General features: G+C 33.7%; 2 protein-coding genes across 2 annotated transcripts; both read left to right on the top strand.

The window, feature by feature from the left end:
* Positions 1-267: 267 nt before the first annotated feature.
* Positions 268-2,241, top strand: LOC107925787 (disease resistance protein At4g27190). The gene has a single exon (XM_016856509.1). The coding sequence runs from the start codon at positions 268-270 to the stop codon at positions 2,239-2,241; it is 1,974 nt and encodes a 657-aa protein (XP_016711998.1).
* A 3,552-nt stretch (positions 2,242-5,793) lies between these two features.
* LOC107925784 (uncharacterized) lies at positions 5,794-13,968 on the top strand. The gene is made up of 6 exons (XM_041104461.1): positions 5,794-8,625; positions 8,891-9,343; positions 9,450-10,157; positions 10,601-11,434; positions 11,571-12,077; positions 13,480-13,968. The coding sequence occupies exons 1-6, from the start codon at positions 6,097-6,099 to the stop codon at positions 13,966-13,968; spliced, it is 5,520 nt and encodes a 1,839-aa protein (XP_040960395.1). The 5' UTR covers positions 5,794-6,096.

Raw genomic sequence — 13,968 nt, 5'->3', positions numbered from 1 at the left:
CTGAGATCTCAGCTACTGCCTACCCAAACCCACAACCGTTTCCTTCTTATTTTCCCATCGTAGCTACGTTCAGTCCACAAAATAAACCTTTTCCAATTCTTCACTCTTTGTCTCCTACTCCCCTCTGATCATCTTCTGCTCCGCATTAGCTTGTTGTTTGTAACAACAGTTTCCTTGTTTCCTAATTATTATTTGAATCTGCTCCCCTCTTATTCTATCACATGCACTTTTTGCTTGAGTTTTGAATACCCCTTTCCCAAGAAAAACATGGAAGTTATTACGGGCACCGCTAGCAACCTTGTTGCCGGAGTTGCGAGATACGTGTTCCAAAAAGTTAGACGTAATTTCAGCTATGTTTGCCGCTATAGAAGAATGGTTTCGGGTTTCGAGAAGAAAGTCGAGACGTTGAAAGACAAAAGAGACGGAGTGCTGCTAGATGTTGATGCTGCTGAAAAGAACGGTGAGAATATATACCCCGAAGTCAACAGTTGGCTGGCGAAAGCCGACCAAATGACTGATTCAGAGTTGAAGGAAGTGAAGGGTCTTGAAGACGAAGCAAAGAACAAGTGTTTCATCAGCTTGTGCCCTAATTTCAAGGCTCGCTATCAGCTTAGCAAGAAAGCAGAAGAAGATACCGCTGCCGTTGATGAACTCCTCCAGCAAGGCGGGTTTGACAAAATATCATATCGGGATGTCCCGCAGCCCATATTGTTTGTATCTCCTAAAGCTTTTGAGGACTTTGATTCAAGAAGGCTGATGTTTAACAAAATCATGGAGGCGGTGAAAGATCCTAATGTCAACATAATAGGAGTGCACGGAATGCCTGGTGTTGGCAAGACTACGCTTGTGAAAGAAGTTGTCAGACAAGTCAAAGAAGATAAGTTATTCGACTCGGTGGTTATGGCTGTTGTGACTCATACTCCTGACGTCCAGAAAATTCAAGATCAAATTGCAGATATGTTGGGATTGAAATTTGAGGAGCAAAGTATGACTGGTAGAGCAAGTCGTTTGTGCGAAAGGTTGAAGAAAGAGAAGAAGATTCTTGTTGTTTTAGATGACGTTTGGGCAAAACTGGACCTGATGGAAGTGGGGATTCCTTTGGGAGAAGAGGATCAGGGATGCACCATACTGCTAACATCCAGAGATCTTAATGTTTTGTTGGACATGGATGCTAAAAAGAGTTTTCCAATCGGCGTTTTAGAACATGAAGAAGCATGGCATTTCTTCAAGAAGATTATAGGGGATGGTGTTGAAAGTTCTGACTTGTTGCCTATAGCAACTCAGGTAGCTAAAAAATGTGGTGGTCTACCAATTGCCCTTAGAACACTTGCGACGTCTTTGAGAAATAAACGTCAATTTGTATGGGAGGATGCTTTGCGACAACTAAGCAAGCCATCGTCGAGCAACTTCAAAGGAGTACCAGCAACTGTATATTCAACTATAGAGTGGAGTTTCGATCGTTTACAAAGCGAGGACCATAAACAGACTTTCTTGCTTTGCAGTGTAATGGGTCATAATGCTCCGCTTGAGCTTTTGCTTGTGTTTGCAATGGGGTTGGGGTTATTTCATGGTGTCAACACAGTTGAAGAAACACGGAATAGACTATTGACAGTGGTGAGTGATCTCAAAGCCTCTTGTTTGTTACTTGATGGTAATACCAATAAGCAATTTGATATGCATGATCTTATTTCTGATGTGGCCATATCAATCGCTTCTAGAGGCAACTCTGTGTTTGTTTTAAGATACAAACATGATTCGAATGATTGGCCAGATGATGAAACAGTGAAAGAGTGCGATAAAATATCATGTTTTGGTATGAGCGAGCTTCCTGATCAGTTGAAATGCCCCAAACTTACTTTTTTAGGTATGGGTAGCAAGGATCCTTGGATGAAAATACCAACAAACTTTTTTAAGGAAACGAAAAATCTTAAAGTCCTATATTTGTTTGGCATGAATTTATCGTCCTTGCCTTCAATTTCCTTGCTAGGAAACCTTCGAGCACTATGCTTGAAAAATTGTGTGTTGGGAGATATGGCCCTTTTTGGAGAGCTCAAGAATCTGGAAATTTTTTCGATTTTGAGGTCTGATATTGAAATGCTACCGGAGGAAATAGGACAACTGACCAAGCTAAAGCGGTTAAATTTACGTCGTTGTTCCAAACTCAAAAGAATTTCACCTGGTGTCTTGTGTAAATTGTCTAGATTAGAAGAATTGTATATTATAATAAAAAGTTGTAGTTAATGAATTAAGAGGATACCACTTTGTCTCATAATAGTTAAATTTAAATCAAATAAATGAAGTTTATAATTTGTGTTAAATAAAACTAGTCCACCACTTTGTCTCATCAGTAATCTCAAACTAGTGTTCCCAGCTCATTTTTACTTGATTTAAAAGGTGACAACTACAAAATATTTCTTTTTCATTTGTATGTAAATGTTGTCATTTTAATTAATTTCCAACTACAATTATCGAAATAACTTAATAAAAGAAAACAAAAAGAATGCTTTAAGAGGAGAGAAGTGGTATTAATTTTTTCTTACCACTTGCACCACAAACAACAATTTATTCCCCTTTTAAAGTACCACACTAAATTTATAGTCCTTTTAAAGAGGGTAGTCATCTATTTACTACTTTTATTTTGTATATAAAAAATATTTTTTTTATTTTTTATTTTTCAATTTGTTTTTTTTTTCAAAATGAATAGAAAAGTTGATATTTGTTAATTTTGTTGAAATGACATCCACATGTATGCCACAACAACAATTAATTAATTTTAAATATATATATAAAAGTTTTTGAATTTTTTTAAAAAAATTTAAAAAAAGTGTAAAATTTATCAAAATTATTTAATAATAAAAATGATAATAATACTCTATAATTTTTTATATTTTAAAAAATTCTAGATACAATTTTCAAATAGATTTTTTATTATTTAAATTGCATATCTCCATCATTTATAGTTATTTATTATTCAATTAATGACTAAAAATTATTGACAGGTTCGATCATAATCTTTCTTACATTCGAGATACGCAAAGTTGTACTTAGTTACTCTTTCTACTATCAAGAGAACACAATTTATCCTGTTTCAATCTTCTTCTTTTTCCAATTTTTAGTAAAAGTAAATTGCTAGGGAACTACATTAGTAATCTATCTAATTTTATTGTAGAAATTTTTGGGATTAATGATTGATCTATACAAATTAGAAATATTTTTTCTTGAACAAAGGAGGAGATTACTCAATTCATTTCCGTATCCCTCTTGCTCTATATAACAGCCTCCATTTCAAATGCATATCCCATTTTTGCGTAACAGAGGTATGAAAATCCACGAGAAGCAACTGGACTTATTGCATGTGTCAATTGCCATTTAACAAATAAATTCTTGAAGTTTAAGAGCTAAAAGAGACGGAAAATTAAATAAATAACTGAAATGATTTTCTTTTATAAAGTTACAAGAACCAAATAAATTAGCTAAATTTGAGTAAAATGCCGATTTTGGGAAAAAAAATTAAGGAAATGGCTGATTTTGGGGAGAAGATGAAAGAGCATCCAACAAAACATATTTTTGTCTTTTTTCTCTAAAATCAATCTATTTCTACAAATATCTTAAAAATTGGCCTATTTTCTTTTTCCAAAATCGGCATTTCCCTCAAATTTAGCCCAAATAAATGATTATGCTTTTAAGAAATTGGTAAAACTTTTAAATATGATTTTATCATAAACATACTTAAATAATTCACAAATATGTAGCTAATATAGGCTCTTAATAGTTTGATGCCACATTATTTATGTCCAACAATAGTTGCTTGGTTACTAAGAAGGATTAACAATGATATCAATAACTACCATAACACCAAGCTTAAGAAAAAACTCGTGGCCATGAATATGACTTCTCAATCCCAGAAAAACCACCACTAGTCCCATCTTCTCATCACACTTCATCTGTTTCATTTAAATCTTTATTGTCTCTATACAAAAAATTGCACTGCTTATCACACTTCAACAGATTTTTCACAGCCTTTCAGCCAATGTCACAAACAAGCTTTAACCAAGACATAGCGAATCTGAAATAAATTATTTAAAGAAAATTAAAAAAATTGAAATAAGGGTAAATTACACCAACAGTCACTCAACTTTGGGGTAGCTTATAAAATAATCACTTTGGTTTCAATTCAATCACTCAACTTTCGAAAAATAATAAAACAGTCACTACCATTACAGATGTAACAAAAAACTGAAGTGGCCCGTTAACTTGCCATGCTGGCATCCCACGTGGAAACGACGACCTCTACACCGTCCTGTTAACTTGAAGTATTTGACCAGAACAAAAAAGAAAAAAAACAGTGGGGAAGCAAAAGATGGAAGGGGAGAACCTTGATCTATATGCTCTCTTTTTTTCTTATTCTCTATGTTGAGTGTTTTCCTTTTTCATGTTGTTTGTTTACTCTGTACAATCACTTTGTCAAACTTGTTAGGAAGAAAAGAAAGGAAAGGACAATAAAAAGAAATTGAAACCAAAATTAGGATTTAGAAACTGGTAAAATACCAAAAACAAATATCTTTCTCTCTTTCTCCTGTTTTAGTCTTCTTATTGTCCTTCAATCTTTGTTTTTTGTTCTGGTTACTTATGTAAGGTTATTGACCAAAATTAGGCGAGAAGGCTTTTTTTTTTTTGGTGATTTAGTATTTCAGGAAGAAATTTCCAATGAGACAGTTTAACCTTTGAAATTTATCCACAATAGAAGAAGAATACTGGGGAAAAAACCCTAACCCGGTTTAATGGCGATGCAAGTGGTGGTGGTCGGAGTACTTGTCAGTGCTATAGGTTTGTTTGTGGGGTCGGTCGTATTAGGGCCGTTGGAGATTTTGAGAGGGATTTTACAGTCTCTTCTCCTTTTCTTTTTCTTCTTCATCTTCATCTTCTTCATCTTCTTCTTCTTCATTGTTATTAAGGTTTCTTTTTTCAATTTCTTCTTAAATTGGGTGGGTTTTCACTGTAGACATCCAACGTGGCTAGTTAACTAGTCACGTCACCTGTCTCGTTAGGTCTGTATGGAAAATGTTAATGATTGATTGATTTGTCACTTTTCGATAATGTTAGTGACTGTTTTGTTATTTTTCGAAAATTAGGTGACTGAATTGAAACTAGAGTAACTATTTTATCAGCTACCTCAAATTTGAGTGACTATTGTTGTAATTTACCCTTGAAATAAACCAAATCCAAAACTTAATATTTATTAGATATCTGAAAAAGGAACAAATAAAATAGTCCAAAATGATATGGGTATTTAGATTAGAAGAGCAAGAATAAATAAGGTCACATGTTTAATTTCTGAAATAGCGAAAATAGAGACTGTACCAAAATCGAGATAGCTCAACGCGTTTTGATTTGTTTAATGTCGCCGATGAGAGAAGGGACGATGCTGGTGAAAGAAAGGGAGAAAAGCAAAGATGATTTTGTGAAAAGAACATGAGAAAAGAACTAAGAGAAGCGAGTGTAAAATGACTTGGGGAAAATAAAAGGATAAATCGTTTTTTCAGTTCACCAGTAAAATAACTTAATTTCAAAATTTTAATGAAAATATTGAAATTTAGAATAAATTAACATTAAATTTTTAAAAAGTATATAAATATGATGTCAGTATTTCATACCATTATTTCCGAACTTGCATTTATCTATATCGAAAAACAATAGTTCAACATTTCAATACTATTTAGGATGATAGTTATAGAAATTGATGTCTGAGTCCCACATCTTTTTTAACTTTCCACATGAAAGTCATCGGTTGTTGTGCTTGAATATTGCAGGTTCCTCGTCTCCGTTACTTAGATCTCAGCTACTGCCTACCCAAAACCCACAACAGTTTCCTTCTCTATTTTCCCATCTTAGCTACGTTCAGTCCACAAAATAAACCTTTTCCAATTCTTCACTCTTTGTCTCCTACTCCCCTCTGATCATCTTCTGCTCCGCATTAGCTTGTTGTTTGTAACAACAGTTTCCTTGTTTCCTAATTATTATTTGAATCTGCTCCCCTCTTATTCTATCACATGCACTTTTTGCTTGAGTTTTGAATACCCCTTTCCCAAGAAAAACATGGAAGTTATTACGGGCACGGTTAGCAACCTTGTTGCCGGAGTTGCGGGATACGTGTTCCAAAAAGTTAGACGTAATTTCAGCCATGTTTGCAGCTATAGAAGAATGGTTTCGGGTTTGGAGGAGAAAGTCGAGACGTTGAAAGACAAAAGAGACGGAGTGCTGCTAGATGTTGATGCTGCTGAAAAGAACGGTGAGAATATATACCCCGAAGTCAACAGTTGGCTGGCGAAAGCCGACCAAATGACTGATTCAGAGTTGAAGGAAGTGAAGGGTCTCGAAGACGAAGCAAAGAACAAGTGTTTCATCGGCTTGTGCCCTAATTTCAAGGCTCGCTATCAGCTTAGCAAGAAAGCAGAAGAAGATGCTGCTGCCGTTGATGAACTCCTCCAGCAAGGCGGGTTTGACAAAGTATCATATCGGGATGTCCCGCAGCCCATATTGTTTGTATCTCCTAAAGATTTTGAGGACTTTGATTCAAGAAGGCTGATGTTTAACAAAATCATGGAGGCGGTGAAAGATCCTAATGTCAGCATAATAGGAGTGCACGGAATGCCTGGTGTTGGCAAGACTACGCTTGTGAAAGAAGTTGTCAGACAAGTCAAAGAAGATAAGTTATTCGACTCGGTGGTTATGGCTGTTGTGACTCATACTCCTGACGTCCAGAAAATTCAAGATCAAATTGCAGATATGTTGGGATTGAAATTTGAGGAGCAAAGTATGACTGGAAGAGCAAGTCGTTTGTGCGAAAGGTTGAAGAAAGAGAAGAAGATTCTAGTTGTTTTAGATGACATTTGGGCAAAATTAGACCTGATGGAAGTGGGGATTCCTTTGGGAGACGAGGATCAGGGATGCACCATACTGCTGACATCCAGAGATCTTAATGTTTTGTTGGACATGGATGCTAAAAAGAGTTTTCCAATCGGCGTTTTAGAACATGAAGAAGCATGGCATTTCTTCAAGAAGATTATAGGGGATGGTGTTGAAAGTTCTGACTTGTTGCCTATAGCAACTCAGGTAGCTAAAAAATGTGGGGGTCTACCAATTGCCCTTAGAACACTTGCGACGTCTTTGAGAAATAAATCTCAATTTGTATGGGAGGATGCTTTGCGACAACTAAGCAAGCCATCGTCAAGCAACTTCAAAGGAGTACCAGCAACTGTATATTCAACTATAGAGTGGAGTTTCGATCGTTTACAAAGCGAGGACCATAAACAGACTTTCTTGCTTTGCAGTCTAATGGGTCATAATGCTCCGCTTGAGCTTTTGCTGGTGTTTGCAATGGGGTTGGGGTTATTTCATGGTGTCAACACAGTTGAAGAAACACGGAATAGACTATTGACAGTGGTGAGTGATCTCAAAGCCTCTTGTTTGTTACTTGATGGTAATACCAATAAGCAGTTTGATATGCATGATCTTATTTCTGATGTGGCCATGTCAATCGCTTCTAGAGGCAACTCTGTGTTTGTTTTAAGATACAAACATGATTCGAATGATTGGCCAGATGATGAAACAGTGAAAGAGTGCGATCAAATATCATGTTTTGGTATGAGCGAGCTTCCTGATCAGTTGAAATGCCCCAAACTTACTTTTTTAAGTATGGGTAGCAAGAATCCTTGGATGAAAAAACCAGCAAACTTTTTTAAGGAAACGAAAAATCTTAAAGTCCTATATTTGTCTGGCATGAATTTATCGTCCTTGCCTTCAATTTCCTTGCTAGGAAACCTTCGAGCACTATGCTTGACTAATTGTGTGTTGGGAGATATAGCCCTTTTTGGAGAGCTCAAGAATCTGGAAATTTTTGCGATTTTGGAGTCTGATATTGAAATGCTACCGGAGGAAATAGGACAACTGACTAAGCTAAAGCGGTTAAATTTACGTCGTTGTTCCAAACTCAAAAGAATTTCACCTGGTGTCTTGTGTAAATTGTCTAGATTAGAAGAATTGTATATGCCTGACAGTCTTGTTGAATGGGGTGCAGAGGGACACTCCAGTAAGGAAAGCAATTCAAGTCTTGCTGAGTTAAATGCTTTGTCACGTTTAACTGCTTTAGAAATTCAGATCCCTAATGCCAAGATTATTCCGAAAGGCTTCTACTTAGAAAAGTTGCAAAGATACATTATTTTCATCGGAGAAGCATCGCAATGGGATTGGAAATGGGGTTGGGTTCGTGAATACTCCAGAACACTAAATCTTAACCTACAGACAAGCATTAGCTTTCTTAATAATGGAGTCAAAGTTTTATTAAAGAAAGCTGAAAATTTATATATAGATGAAGTGAAAGGTGTGGAGATTTTGTTACATGAATCAGAAGTTGGGAATTATTTTCAGCAACTGAGGAATCTGCATATCCAAAATGGTGAGATGGTCCAATATATCCTTAAAGATAGTGATGCGGTTCAGAAAATTGAATTTCTTCAACTTGAGTCACTGACACTGCAGGGTCTACCGAATCTCGTTAGCTTTTGCTCCAAAAAAGAAAGTTCAACTTCCATATCTCCACAAGAAAGTGCCCTTTTCAAGCAAAAGGTATTTAAATACTTTTTTCTTCATCCAGTGCATGCATTTTAATCCATTACACTTATTTTTACAAATTTTATAATGTTTTGTATAAACTACACAAATTATTATTCAATTACACAAGACATTCACTTAATGTTTTGTATAAACTAAATTACATTTTTTTTAATAATATTTTGTGTAGCATTAAAGCCAATGGAAATATCAAATTAAAGAGCTTTTTTTGAATTTGCCTTAGATTAGATTTGGCAAGTAAACAAGTGCTTGTGTGCAGATATTGTTTCCTAAGCTGGAGAAGTTGAAACTATCCTCAATTGGCATTGAAAGAATATGGAGTCCCCAAGCGTTTTGTTCAACTCAAAATTTGACAAGTTTGATCATTGAGGGCTGCGCCAACTTAAAATATGTCTTATCTGACTCCATGCCTGAATATTTGCAGCAGCTCAAATGCTTGGAAATTAGTGAATGCAAGTGCATACAGGAGATAATATCAACGGATAAGATGATCCAACAAACATTCAAAAAGAGAGCTCTAATCCGCTTACCCCGATTGAACTCCCTCAAATTGAAGGGTCTTCAGAAACTCATCGGATTTTGCCATGAAGATTATACCGTTGAATTCCCAGTCTTAACGATTCTTGAGATAGAAAATTGTTCGGAGTTGAAGGAATTCATCCATAATTCTGTGAAAGATATCCCTACCCATGAAGTTTTGTTCAATAATAAGGTGCTCTTTTCAGTGCAGTGCATTTTTCATTTCTCTTTTTTCCTTTTTGTTGTTATATTTAACTCTTTTAATCATTGTTTCCATTGGCATGAATAATGCATTGTAGGTTGCTTTTCCCAACTTGGAGAAAATCACAATCTCCCATTTGAGGAATGTAAAGAGGATATGGTTCGACCAACTTCATACGAATTCCTTTTCTATGCTAAAAGAGTTGACTGTTAAGGAATGTGATGCATTGTTGAACATCTTTTCACCTTTTCTTTTGGGGCTTTTCCAAAGATTGGAGAAATTAATAGTGATTGATTGTGCTTCACTAGAACAAGTGTTCCAACTCCAAGTACAAGATTTAGATATTGAGGAAACATATGTGATAGACAGTCAATTAAAAAAAGTGAATCTCGTTCGCCTACCAAAGTTGAAGCATGTTTGGACCAAGAATCACAAAGGAAATATTTCTTTTGAAAGTCTACAACAAGTAACCATTCAGGAATGTTGGAGCTTGAAACCTTTGTTTCCATTTTCAATTGCCAACAATCTTCAGCAACTTGAAGCACTTACTATTAATAGGTGTGGGTTAGAGGAGATTGTTTCAAAGAGCGTTGAAGAATCGGACGAACAGGAAATTTGTTTTGCATTTAATAAGTTGCTCTACCTTCAACTTTGGAATCTACCATCCCTAACATATTTCTACCCAAGAATGCATAAAACAACATGGACTGCACTAAAGCAATTAAGCATACTTAGCTGCGGGAGGATTAAGATATTTGGGCATGAAGAATCCCAAATCCAACATCCACTTTTCCTCATTGAAAAGGTATGAACTGCCACCCTTTTTTTTTTTTTTGGCAAAGTTTATAAATTGTATTTAAATCATTTTGTACCTCTCAACTGGTACATCCATTCAAATATTCATTTGAAAATACAAAATAATTAAAATAATCACTGAATTCATAGTTTTCCTATCTAACCAACAATCTCTAACCGTTCTAAATTTTATTTTAATATCGAATTCTTTGTAACTCTTTACAAGTTAATAAATTATATTGCATTTCTTTAAAAAAAAAATCTAACATGCATATTTTTAATCTAGAAATTAAAACTTCAAATACATATCACTTCAAACATTTGATTTCGTAGTTCCTTTACGGGCTTATATCATATCTTATTGTTGTTATTTTGTGTTAGGTCTTTCTATTTAAATGAAATTCTAAATCAAATACTTTATAAAACTCATTGTTCTTATTTGTTGCTTCTTAGGTTATCCCTCAATTGGAGAGTGTTTCAGTTAGTCATGGTGATATTGAGATGATAAGTGATGGCCAGTATGAATCCGACTTATTTTGCAATATAAAATTTCTTCGGATTTCTTGCTACTCTGATGTATCAGCTGTTTTCCCAATTTCTTTCCTTAAAAGGTTTTACAATCTTGAAAGCCTTGAGCTGGGCTCTTGCAATTTCAAAGAGCTAGCTTCTTTTGAAAGCGATGCATGTGAAGATGAAGACATGATCATCACGATCCCAAAGATCAAGAAGTTGAAATTGTTTCTGGTTAAGAACATAAGACATCTGTGGAAACAAGACTCCCTACTTGACCATATTTGTGCAAGTCTCAAATGTCTCGGAGTTTTGAAGTGTCAGAATTTGATTAATTTAGGATTTGATCTTTCATTTTTTGAAACTCTTACAACTTTAGATGTCTGGAACTGCAATAAGATGTTAGAGCTAATAACATCTTCCAATGCCCGAAGTTTGGTGTGCCTTGTTACTATGAGGATAAGAGAATGTGAAGTGATGAGAGAAGTAATTGCAAGCGACGGGGATGAAGCATCATACGAGATTGTTTTTAGAGTGCTGAAACGTTTGGAGCTTCATTGTTTACAAAACCTCACAAGCTTTTGTTCAGGGAATTACACCTTATGGTGTCCATCCTTAGAACAAGTTACTTTGAGCCAGTGTCCCAGAATGAAGAACTTCTGTCAAGGAAAGCTAATCACACCAAAACTGCATAAAGTGCAGTTAACAGAAATAGATGTTAGGGGACGTTGGGCTGGTGACCTTAATGCCACGGTGGAGCAATTATACAAAGAGCAGGTGCTGATTTAAAAATTCATTGAAAGATATATACATTTAATTATGATTTGTGTAATTCATTTTCACAATAGCATTGTAGGACCCTTGTTAAATATGTCGATATGAAAGTTCGACTTTTTGATATGTTGCTTCTTAGGTTGGATATCGTGGTCTAAAGCATTTGAAGTTCTCAAAGTTTCCGGAGCTGATAGACATATGGAGTAAAAATCCTCAAGAAATGTTGGATTTTACAACTCTTGAATTTCTGGAGATTTGTGATTCCGATAATTTGAGGTACATTTTTTACCTCTCAACAGCCTTCAGTCTAGGGCAACTCCGGCAAATGGAAATCAAGAGATGCAGTAATTTGGAACAAGTCATCCAAGAAGAGTGTCAAATTACAATGGCTGAGGAAGCAATAACAGATAGTAGCAAGATCATTGGCATATTCCCTCGCCTACAATCCATTATAGTGGAGTCTTGTCCAGATATGACAAGCTTTTACCGGGGAAGTAAATGTCTTGAATTTCCATCCTTGGTTAAAATTAAGGTAACTGGCTGTTCAAACATGACTACTTTTGTTTCTACATTTTCAAGAGATGAAGATAAAGAAGTAATAATTGGTGACGAAGTTGATAACGTTACTACATTTTTCTCCGACAAGGTTAGGCTTATTTTATTGAATGAGTCTTCATTTATACATTTAATTTTCCTTTTATGTTGCTATGGTTGTTCGCGTATCTTTCATATCATATACATACCACAACAATATGAGGTTACAAAAAAAGGAAATAAATACATATTGTAGTTTTTCTTTACACATGACACTCTAATTTAAGCTGGACATTTTGGGTAATTTTTTTTCTCCTTTCCTTCTGTTTTTTTTAAGTTATTGCATGCTTTTTGTTTCAATTTTTTATTTATAATTTTTTATATGTTAAATATAAATTTGATTTTAAATAAATTATCTCTTTATTGATTTTACTTAATTTAATTAACTTTTAATGTTATCATATTAAAATTAATGAATATTAAATTGTTATGCTTAAAATATAGTTTAAAAAAAAGATGAATAAAAATAACATTTATCAAATGAAATTTATATTTTTCTAAATATAATAAGAGGTCGTTAAATTGATTGATTAAAGTAGAGCAAAGATAAATATAAAATTACAAAAAAATTGAATATTAATGATTTTGACATTAAAATAAATTAATTTAACAATATATATAAAATAAATAACTTTAAGAATTTATTAATAATATTATTTAATATATAATATATTAATATTACTATTCAAACCATGATGACTTTTTTAATTATGATATATTAAATATTTTTATAAATTAAAAAATAGTAATATAACTCATTCTAAATTAATTAAATATTTTTAAAAAATTAATTACATTACTTTTCAATTTATTAATCATTTTCGAAGAAATTCATTAAATATTTTAAACAAAAACTAATGTTATAAAAAAATTATAAATTTGATATGCACACCTGTGCATCTGAAGAGAATACAAACTAGTTATATATATATATATATATATATAAATACATGTATCGTATGACTGAAGTTTACTTTTAATGAAGATTTTATGATAATTTAGTTATAAAATTTGAATTCAATTAAGTATTGGATGGATCTTTGGTTTTAAAAATAATGTAAATTTAGTGACAAAATACGGATAAATATAACATTCATGACTATTTTTTAAATTCATGAATTTATTAAAGGCGTATTTAGTATTAAATTTGAATTCCTACTATATTAATCAACTTGAAATAAGTTATTATACTTTTTATGCATAATGTATTCCATTCTTACTATTTATCTAGCAAATAAAATTCAAATCCAAAATTTCAAACTCATATTACTTACATAGCATAACAATTCACTCGATTAGGTTTGAACTTTCGACTTAGTTGAACTATTAAAATATTAAATATTATAAGGAAATTGAACACTTGAGAATTAAAAATATTAGTTTAAAATTTTCTCTTGTTGTGATATTTACCTCTTCTAATAATTGTTTTCATTGGCATGAATAATGCATTGTAGGTTGTTTTTCCCAAGTTGGAGAACCTCACAATCTCCCATTTGAGGAATGTGAAGAGGATGTGGTATGAGCAGCGTTGTTCAAAATCATTTTCTAATTTGAAAGAGTTGGAAGTGGAGCATTGTGATTCATTGTTGAACATTTTCCCACATTTTTTCCTTGGAGTTTTCCAAAGGTTGGAGAAATTAAGAGTAACTGATTGTGCTTCACTAGAAGAAGTGTTCCAACTCCAAATCCAAATGTTAGATATTGAAGAAGCATGCATCGTGACCAGTAAATTAAGACAAGTGGAACTCTTTCGCTTGCCAAAGTTGAAGCATGTATGGAACAAGGATCCCAATGAAAATATTTCTTTTGAAAATCTTCGAGAAGTACATGTCGAAGAATGTTGGAGTTTGAAACTCTGTTTCCATTTTCAATGGCAAAGATCTTCAGCAACTGAGACCTTATTATCGATAGCTGGGGTGGAGAGATTATTTCAAGAGAGTTGA

This window comes from Gossypium hirsutum, chromosome D11, assembly GCF_007990345.1.
Source record: "Gossypium hirsutum isolate 1008001.06 chromosome D11, Gossypium_hirsutum_v2.1, whole genome shotgun sequence".
Taxonomy (NCBI): domain Eukaryota; kingdom Viridiplantae; phylum Streptophyta; class Magnoliopsida; order Malvales; family Malvaceae; genus Gossypium; species Gossypium hirsutum.
This window is presented reverse-complemented; position numbering and strand designations above follow the sequence as displayed.

Bases quoted from the DNA above. Each gene is read 5' to 3' on its own strand.
- LOC107925787 (XM_016856509.1), top strand. From the start codon at position 268: ATGGAAGTTATTACGGGCACCGCTAGCAACCTTGTTGCCGGAGTTGCG.
- LOC107925784 (XM_041104461.1), top strand. From the start codon at position 6,097: ATGGAAGTTATTACGGGCACGGTTAGCAACCTTGTTGCCGGAGTTGCG. The intron at 8,626-8,890 runs GTATTTAAATAC...GCTTGTGTGCAG, and splicing joins GTGCCCTTTTCAAGCAAAAG to ATATTGTTTCCTAAGCTGGA. The intron at 12,078-13,479 runs GTTAGGCTTATT...AATGCATTGTAG, and splicing joins CTACATTTTTCTCCGACAAG to GTTGTTTTTCCCAAGTTGGA.